Source organism: Rattus norvegicus, chromosome 7, assembly GCF_036323735.1.
Source record: "Rattus norvegicus strain BN/NHsdMcwi chromosome 7, GRCr8, whole genome shotgun sequence".
Lineage (NCBI taxonomy): Eukaryota > Metazoa > Chordata > Mammalia > Rodentia > Muridae > Rattus > Rattus norvegicus.
Window position 1 is genome coordinate 69,275,407 of NC_086025.1, and position 10,281 is coordinate 69,285,687.

Sequence of the window (10,281 nt, forward strand, 5' to 3'; positions counted from 1 at the left end):
GTTTCTATTTTTGTTTTTAGATCCTGGATGGTTTTGTTCTATTCCTTCACCTGTTCAATTGATTTTCATGTTTCCTCTTTTTTTTTTTTTTTTTTGGTTCTTTTTTTCGGAGCTGGGGACCGAACCCAGGGCCTTGCGCTTCCTAGGTAAGCGCTCTACCACTGAGCTAAATCCCCAGCCCCTCATGTTTCCTCTTTAAGGGCTTCTACTTGTTTACCTGGGTTGTCCTGTATTATTTTAAGGGAGTTATATGTCTTTCTTAATGCCCTCTATGATGATCATGAGTTGTGATCAGCAATGGAGTCAGAATTAAGTCAGAATCTTCCTTTTCTGGTGTGTTGGGGTATCCAGGGCTTGCTGTGGTGAGAGAACTGGGTTTTGATGATGCCAAGTGGCCTTGGTTTCTGTTGCTTAGGTTCCTGTGCTTGCCTCTCACCATATGCTTGCTTCTGGTGTTAGCTGGTTTTGCTGTCTCTGACAGTGACTTGACTCTCCTTTAAATCTGTGTGTCAGCACTCCTGGGAGACCAGCTCTCTCCCTGCAGGATTTGGGTACAGAGAGCTGTGGTACAGGGTCATCTCAGGGCACAGACATAAACCAGAAGTATCCTGTTCCAGACTGTTCCTCCGTTCCTGTGTCTTGAAGGCTCCAGGCAGGTTCCTCTTGGGCTAGGAATGTGAGCAGAAATGGTAGTCTCACTTGTGGTCTCAGATGCGTCAGCACTTCTGAGAAACCAGCTTTCTCCCAGCAGGATCTGGGTTTAGAGTTATGGCAAAGGGCCAGCTCTGGATGCAGGTAGAAATCAGAAAGGACACAACTGTTCTAATAAAGTTATACCTCCTAATCCTTCCCAAAACAGATCCACCAATGAGGGACTAAGTATTCCAATATGAGTTTATGGGGACCATTCTTATTCAAAGCACTACAGTATCTTCAGTCAGACAGGAGGGGCTTTTACCCACAGTCAACAAAGCTCCTCTTATTCCCAAGTCCCACGCTGATTATACAGAGTAGTTTTAGTGCTGATGAATGTGTGTGGTGACTGAGGAATCAAATTTTTAGGATACCAACCGTGTACGCACACACATGCACACACCCGCACACACGCACACACGCATGCACATGCACACAGCAATAATGTTAATAATTTTTAGAGGCTGAAGAGATGATTCAGCAGTGTAGTCAGTAACATTAGCTGATCTTCCAGGGGACCCAAGCTAGTTTCTCAGCGCCCCCATCAGACAGACTACCACCACCTGTAACTTCAGCTTCAGGGGATCGACACCCTCTTCTGACCTATGCAGACCCCAGCATGTGTGTTGCATACACTTATACAAGTAAAATAATTTTTAATATTTAATGGGAAGGATCAATATAAATGTCTTTCTTTCTAGATGGCATAACCTATCTCAGAACCTTGAACACTGTCCTTCATAGTGCGTGTTTGTATTTTGTCTGTATAAACTGCCCATCTGTGTGCGTGTCTGTACACAGAAATCCCTGAAAGCTCTCCAGCAGTCAGCAGGGTTAAGTGGGGGCGAGGAGTTTGGGCGACTTGTTTTCTTCCTCTTTTTTTAAATGTGTTCTATGTGTATTGGTGTTTTGCATGTATGTCTGCACCACAGACATGCTTGGTACCTCAGGAATCAGAAGGAGAGCCTCAGCTCTCCTAGGGCAGGAGATTGAGTTGTGAGTTGAGCCCAGGTCCTCTGCAAGAGCAGCCAGTACCCTGAACCCCTGAGCTGTCTGTCTAGCCTGTTTCGTATTTATTTTATATTATTATCCACTTGTATGTTTGCTTATTTTATAGTGACATAAGCATTTTAATCAGACAAAACAGTGAAATTATTATAAAGATGGCTGTTTTTAAGTTTATTCATTTTAAAGTAACTTCATATTCTTACCAGAAAGAATGATTGTTTTATTAAAAGAAAAACATGGGGTAGGGGATTTAGCTCAGTGGTAGAGCGCTTGCCTAGCAAGCGCAAGGCCCTGGGTTCAGTCCCCAGCTCCGGAAAAAAAAAAAAAAAAAAAAAAAAAAAAACATTTAATTATGTTGCAGAAAACCTTATCAGAGGTTGAAAGAGAGCTGAAGAATTCAGAGCCTGCCTCTGAGCTCCAAACCAAAGGGAAGAGGATGGTTATTGAGGAAGTTGAAAACTCGGGAGATGAAGGTGGGAAGGGAGACGAAGATGATCATGAAGATGATGGTGTGGATATGGGTGAGGCATCTTTCATTCTGGTTATACAAACTGTGTTTTCATCACAAGGCTTCGGTGGTGTGGGGGTGGGGGGTGGGGGCTCTGTTGTTATGGAAACCTTAGTTTCCCAAACTTGCTGTAGCTTTACCTTAAAGTCTACAGTCAAGTTTAGCACTGCTTTTCTTTTTAAATTAATTTTTACATTTATTTTATGTGCTGGGTAGGGACACATGTAACACATATGTGAGGGACAGAAGACAGCTTGTCAGAGCCAGTTCTCTCTTTAGTACATGAGTCCTGGGATCCTGGGATTGAATTCAGTGCCTCAGACCTGCTGGCCTTTACCTTTACCTGCTGGCCATTCTCCCCCTCCTCTTCTTCCTCCTCCTCTTCTTCCTCTTCTTCCTCCTCCTCCTCTTCCTCCTCTTCCCCTTCTTCCTCCTCCTCCTCTTCTTCCTCTTCCTCATTATTATTATTGCTGTTGTTGTTGTTATTCAGGGCCTCACTGTTCTGGAACTCACAGAGATTCACCTGTCTCTGCCTCCAAAGTGCTGGGATTAGAGGCCATGCCTGGTCACCATTTTTCTTAATACAGTTTAGTATTGTACTAGTTAGGGTTCTCTAGAGTAACAGAACTTATAGAATGTGTCTCTCTGTATATAGAAAGGGGATTTATTAAAATGACTTTCAGGCTGAGATCCAGCTAGCCCAAACAATGTCTTCCTATGAATGGAAGGTCCAAGAATCCAGTAGTTGTTCAGTCCATGAGGCTGAATGTCTCAACTGGTGTTTAGTACATGCTGAAATCCTGAAGAAATAGTCCCCAGTACCAGTGAAGGAGTGGGCTTTGCTAGTGACACGAGGGCAGGCAGCAAAGAGCAGCACCTTCCTGCTTCCCTGTCTGTATGGGTTGCCAGCAGAAGGAGTGGCCCAGAACAAAGGTGGGTCTTCCCACCCCAAAATTTAGAAGTGATTCTTCCCACTTCAAATTAAGCAAAAACCCCTCATTTGTATGCCCCATTTTTAAAATTTTAGTTAATTTCAGATGTAATCAACTTAGTTGGCAACCAAGAAAAGCCATCACAAATATAATCTCCAAAATTAATTTTTTCCCTTGTATTCAGAGTTCTTGGCATCCATTTACTCTAAGTGGCTGTGCCTACGTGATACCAGCCATTTGCAACCCAACTTTGAACCTGCTCTGTGTCCTGAAGCTGGGATCACACGCATGCACTACTGTGCTTGGTGTCCCACGGACATTTAAATGGGTCCCTTACCTAACTGCTGTGTAGTAGAAAGTTGCCTGCACTGCAGCCCCTTCTGACCCACCCTCTGAGGTGGCAGACACCTCAAGTGTGCTGCCAAGCCTGGGCCTTATCCAAGTCTCACCCACAGGGTTTTCCCATCCATGCCGCAGGCTTTATTATTGCAACAGCAAGTGTCTTCCACAGCACAAAGGTTTTTAATTTTGTTGAAGTTACATTTACTCAATTTTAGAACATAATTGTCAATGTCTTATCTGTGAACCCTGTGCCTAGTCCAAAAGTATGAAGATTTTTCTTCTGTGTTTCCTTCAAAGTTTTTGTGGATGTTGTCGTTAAGACAGCATCTCACTGAGTAGCACTGGATGGCCTGGAACTCCCTTTAAACTCAAGTATGTCTGCCTGTTTCTGCCTCTATCCCTTCCAAGGCTGGGATTAAAGGTCTGGGCCACCACACCTAGCCTGCTTTTCTAAGTTTCTAAATCATCTGTTGAAAACTGTCCTTACTATTCGAATTGCCTTTACTCCATGTCAAAGAGCTAATTGGTCAATCTCGTGTGGACAGCAGCAATGTGGGAGTCATTGTGTTTAACTGACCTACGTGTCTGTCCTCCCTGTACTGAGTTGTCTTAACCGGCTTCACAGTCACCTCTTCAAGCCATGACATGCTGGTGTGTGCTCCACCCTTGTCATGAGACCTGGTGGCTTTTGCTCCCTCAACAGCACACTCGGTGTCAGTGTCGCAGGCTTTTCTTTGTCTTTTTACTTCTTTTCGTTGGTATTGTTTTGAGACAGGATCTTACCCTGTAGCCCAGCCTGGCCTGGGACTTATGTCAATCCTCCTGCTGTAGGCTCCTGAAGGCTGGGGTTACAGACATGGGACACTATGTTCAGTGTTCTGCCCATTCCTCAGTATTGGCGACTTTTGAGTTCCTGGCGGCTTGCTTCCACCTCCCAAATTCAGGACTGCAGAAACGTGTCATGGTGCCTGGGACGTTTCTTCACCGAAAGATGGCGTTTTAAGGATGGTTATGAGGTTTTTAAAGGCGGACAGTTCTTAGGTTTGCCAGGGGGAAACCAATGATGTTGTTCTTTGTTTACTTTGTTCTGTTTTGTTCTATTTTTTATCTTAACTGGAACATCGCTTACCCTGCGCCACCCCCACCCCGTGTGTGTGTGTGTGTGTGTGTGTGTGTGTGTGTGTGTGTGTGTGTGTGTGTTTATGAGAGAAAGAGCAGACAGTTGAACTAGTGATGTGCTTCACAATATTAATTACTTTCTGAGGAAACTGCAATTATAATTTCATATGCCTTTTTCGTCTTGTTTTGCCTTGCTTCGTTTGAGATAGGGTCCTTGATACATAGTACAGGCTGGCCTTGAACTCATAGCTGTCCCACCGCCTCTGCCTTCTGAGTGTCGGGATTACAGTTGTTTGCTACTCTGCCTGTCTGTCTTATAGATCGTGCTTTAGGAAGATGAAGTTGTCCCATTGGTACAGTTCTGGGTCAGATGGCTAGAATGTAGCCCCATGTCTCTGTGAGTTCTGTCTGTATACTGTAGTGGTTGGTAGGGGCAAACTGTAGGCAAAGAAGTTTCACTAAACAATGCTAAACACCACCAGGCTCCTCTGTGTGTGTGTGTGTGTGTGTGTGTGTGTGTGTGTGTGTGTGTGTGTGTGTGTGTGTGCTGTACCACTGACTTTATACTACTGTGATTAGAGATCCAAACCAGGATGGTTGTGGCATGTTACAGACCAGGTCTCTGCCCTGTGAGAACCATTTCTGATCCTGACACTTGGTCCCCTTATCGAGATTATCTGTAGATTAGGGGATGAGTGAAGTAAGATTCAGAAAAGAGAAAAAAGTCCTGGCAGAAAAACAGAAACATTAAGAGTTTCCTTTTATCGGGGCTGGGGATTTAGCTCAGTGGTAGAGCGCTTACCTAGGAAGCGCAAGGCCCTGGGTTCGGTCCCCAGCTCCGAAAAAAAAGAACCAAAAAAAAAAAAAAAAAAAAAAGAGTTTCCTTTTATCAGCCAACAGAGCAAAGGCAACACAGAACAGCTAGAACTCCTGAGGAGTCCATTCTCCCTAAGAAGGAATTAACACAACTGGAGGCTTGTGCTGGCTGCTACCACAAGATACGACTGATAACATTGGAAAAGAGGTCCCTGAGCTTTGGACATGAGACGAGCATCTAAGCTGCTTTTAGGAAAATAATGTTGTATTACAGTCTAGAAGGGTAGTAGCAAGCTCAAATCTTTGCATGTCTGATATCAAGACAGTCTAACAAAGAATTCCTCATCATTACAGTTTATGTTCCAGGGAGCTTTGGGGAGCATGGAAAAAATGGAGCAGGAAGTGTTTTATCCTTGGCCAGGGCAGCTGCTTGGTTACAGATTCCACCTAGAGTGGCCTGGCCCAGCTCTTTAGTGTCATTTCTTCCTTGAAGAGCTCATCCATGTATACAGTGTCATCTCAATACACCGTGCTCCCCACAGCTAGCTCTCTCCCAGGACTCCCTGTCATGTCTCCCTCCCAACCTCTCACTCCACTTCTCTGTTTTGTTTTCTATGTATTTAAACCACCAAGTCCAGTTGGTGTTGCCATATGCATTTGGACATGGGGAGGCAACCAATGGTAAAACTCAAGAAAGTGGCTCTTCCTCCCCCAGCAGCCTTCTGGGATGGTGTGGGGAGCACCTATCTTGCTAGGGCTGGGACATGGGGAGCCCCTCCCTTATCCACACTGGAATTTTTATCTGGCTTAATCTTGTACAGGTCTAGTTTAGGTAAGCATGGCTGCTGTGAGTTCATGTGTACAGCAGCCATGTAGTGACCAAAGGACAGCATTTCATAGCCATTGCTGGCATCCTGTTCTCTCTGCACCTAAACTGTGGGTGTAGGTGTGCTGACATACGTCCCCTCTGTGGCCGAGCACTCACGGTCACTTTTGCTTTTAAAAAGTAATGCGCAGTTGAATTAACTGCTACCCAGCACAGTAAGAACTTTCTCTGACCAGCAAAAATCTATAACTATAAACAGATATTTAGGAGGTAGTCTAACAACATGAATGTTTATAGGAAGAAATCACTCCAGTCTCCTGAGAGCCTGGATTTCCTAATCAGGAGTCTTTACCCTACACCACGAGCAGACTTCCTGCTGTGGGCCCCACAGTTTCCCACCATTGCGTCAGAGAGCAATCTTTCCGTGCAGGTTGGTGTTACAGTATGCATCGTCCAGCACGGGGTGAGACCACTGTCTTTTCTCCACTAGCATCCAGGCTAGCACCTTTCAGCAATGTCGGGGCCAACCTACAAGGAAGATTTCCTGGTCAAGATCTGCAGCTAGTGTGAGGTCTCACCGTCTAGTTGTGGTAGGCACAAGAGCAATGGCAGTGGCCTGCACGGTTCTGGGTGCCTTTTGGGCCTCTGGTCAGTATCTCACTCACTGGGGATTGACCTGTCAGACCCAGTTCATCCCAATGGAAGGTGCACAGAGGCCACAGTATTCAATTTCACAAGTGACAGTTGCTGAGCCCCTGTGCTGTGGTGGAAGCTGAGACTGCACAGTCAGCAGACTCTCTTTTTTTTTCTTTTTTCTTTTTTCTTTTTTCTTTTTTCTTTTTTTCGGAGCTGGGGACCGAACCCAGGGCCTTGCGCTTGCTAGGCAAGCGCTCTACCACTGAGCCAAATCCCTAACCCCTTCAGCAGACTCTCTTACCAGTCCTCCTACCTCTGCTTCACAGAATTTGTATTAAGAACTTGTGCCAGCTGGCCAGAATGCCTGCTCTCCCTCAGAGCATTCATCCATTTGTCTCTCTTCTTCCCTAGCAGGACGGTGGGAAGTGTTTGCTGCTGTGGCTTTGGTGTTTCTTCTCTTAGACAGTCTGAAAAGCAATCAGACTCAAAGAGCATCTGAGCCTGGCATAGTAGCTTATGTCTACAATGCCAGCCTTTGGGAGGTGGATGAAGAAGATCAGAAGTTCGAGGTCACCCTTGTCTACATTGCAAGTTCATGGCCAGCATGGGCTCCATAAGCCCAGTCTCAAAAACAAGTGAACATCTAGTTTCTTACACTGCTGTTGTTACTTAAAGTGAATTATAAGAAAGGTAAAGTCACTCACAAACAGAAAAATAACATAAATATTTCTTTTCTTTTGCCATAAAATTCCACAGGATGTGGAAGTATAAGGCAGATATTTCTAAGAGCTGCAACAATATACAAAATCATAAAGACCAAGATAACCTGATTTGCATAAACATGATGACACTCATTTCTTTTGAGCGCACAGGAACCACTGAATGTGAACTCCAAACTAGGATAGCAAAGGGTTAGCAAGCTTCCGATATGAACGGGTCACAAAACAAGTCATCACAGAATGCACAGGCACATTAGTACACAATACTAGGGAATTACTAGTATAATCATTTATTGTTATGAAAATTAAATGTATTTTTTCTATCAAAGTGGCCAAGATAGAGGAAGAAAGTACCCTTTACCTTAACTTAAAGTGTTTTTGAAAATATTGATACACATTTTTGACTATAACATATTTAAATATCTTCTAATCTATACATGACTGTGGGAAAGGCACAGTCAGAGATGGTCTCTCTCTTTCTCTCTCTTTTCTCTCTCTCCTCTCTCTCCTGTCTTTTCTTCCTTCTCTCTGTCTCTCTGTTTCCCTCTTTTTCTCCTTTCTTTACAGGCTCTCTATATAGTCCTGGCTATTCTTGAAGCTCCGCTCTCCAGGCTCTGAAGCTGGGGTGGATGGACTGGGGGTGGTGGCATTGTATTCGGGACACTTGCCAGGGGACCATCAGAGAGAAGCACCTTATGAGTCTGTTTAGTAATATAGGACGGCCATCCTGCTCCAGGCATTTGCCTAGAATAAATGAGGCCCTGGCTTTGACACAGCCACAGACTTACACCCATACACACACACCACACACATAGACATACACACACCTGTCACATACATACAGGCATGCACAGACAAACACACATACAGAGACACAGTACATACAGAGGCACACAGAGGCATACCCCACACGCAGATACAACACTTGCTTACATTTTCCACCATTCCTCTCCTGCTTGTGTATATTTGGGAAGAAGGGCTTCTGGTTTAAGAAGCAGTCAGCCGGGGTTGGGGATTTAGCTCAGTGGTAGAGCACTTGCCTAGGAAGCGCAAGGCCCTGGGTTCAGTCCCCAGCTCCGGAAAAAAGAACCAAAAAAAAAAAAAAAAAAAAAGAAGCAATCAGCCACACGCTGCTGCTCGTCAACATAATTTTCAAATTTGGCTGACTTTGGCTAATTTGGGGGCTCTCTATCACCCCTCAAAGCTGTCTCATCCCATTAGCAGGAACCCCACCATCCATGGCTCCATCTGCCCACCTCCAATCACTAGTCTTTACTTTTTTGTTTCATACCACTGTAAACATACAATGTAGCTTTTGGTCTTACTTTTTGCAACAGGTCTTGCTATGTAGACGCAGCTGACCTGGAACTTGAGATCTCCCACCTCTGCCTTCTGAGTGCTTCTTTGCACCACTCTTGAGGTTGATTGATTGATTGACTTTTTAACGTTGTTACCGTTTTCTTCTTCTGTTTTTAAAGATTTATTTATTTTGTATATGAGTACACTGTAGCTGTTTTCAGACACACCAGAAGAGGGCATCAGATCCTATTACAGATGGTTGTGAGCCACCATGTGGTTGCTGGGAATTGAACTCAGGACCTCTGGAAGAGCATTCAGTGCTCTTAACCCCTGAGCCATCTCTCCAGCCTCTCCTTCTTCTTCTTCTCCCTCCTCCTCCTCCTCCTCCTAGTTTTATTTTGTTTTATGTATGCAAGTGTCATATTTGCATGTATGTAATTATACCACATGCATACCTGGTGCTCTTAAAGCCCGTCAGACTGTCCTGGAAATGGAGTTACAGATGACTGTGCAGCACAATGTGAGTGCTGGGATTTGAACTCAGATCCTCTGCAAGATCAGCCAGTGCTCTTAACCTCTGAGCCACCTCTACATTTTCATTCTTTAGCGACATCCCTCTTGGTGTGTGTCCTTCAGACAATTAGTGTCTTCCTCAGATTTTCTCTTTTTACCTCTTCCTTATCTGAGACCTCACTCCTAGCCACTCCTCCTTATTCATTCACTATTGTTCACTATTGCCAGTCCCTTTCCCCCAGGTGCTCTCCACAAGAGACTCCGTGGGTTACCCTTTAGGTGGATTCTTCAGGGATCCCTCAGGGACCTGGGGATCTCACCTACACCCACCTTCTGATAATCCTGTTTGTGTTTGATGAACCTTTTCTTGTTTGTTTGTCTGTTTTGATTCATTTGTTTTTGATTCTCAGCAAGCAGGCGTGCCCATCCTCCTCCCTCGCCACCCCCTCCCTCTGTCTGCTGCAGCTTGTGCCTGCAGACCCAGGGGCCTCCCCATGAGGGCTGGAGTAGTAGCTGCCAGTGAAAACTGGAGCTTTGCTCTGTGGTCCTACTGGATCCAGTCTTGTGATTTATTTCCATTATCAAAAATCTTTTCTATTGTTACAATAATTGAGCCTCTTTTGCTTAGTCATTCAAATTCGATGTTTTATGAACCTTGCATTTGAGCATAGTGGCTCACTCCTGTAATCTCTAACACTTGGAAGGCTGAGGCAAGAGAGTCGTCATGAGTACTGGCCAGCCTGGGCTATGTATGAGATCTGTATTGGCAGCCCTCAGGCTCAGTGCCCGTGGTCAGTGTCAGTCACAATGAGTTTTCAGGAGATAATGTGATTCTCTCTGCTCTCTCAGACCTTCCCACTTATGAAAGAG

At 44.8% G+C, this 10,281-nt stretch overlaps 1 protein-coding gene across 6 annotated transcripts in view; it reads left to right on the top strand.

Annotated features, from left to right (window-relative positions):
* The window catches only part of Spag1 (sperm associated antigen 1), a 60,183-nt gene that overhangs the window by 29,106 nt on the left and 20,796 nt on the right, over positions 1 to 10,281 (top strand). For all 6 annotated transcript variants that reach the window (XM_039079213.2, XM_063263563.1, NM_001012116.1 and 3 more), the window contains one exon: positions 2,063 to 2,222. In XM_039079213.2, the coding sequence (XP_038935141.1) occupies positions 2,063 to 2,222 (160 nt within the window). The remainder of the gene's footprint in view (positions 1 to 2,062; positions 2,223 to 10,281) is intronic.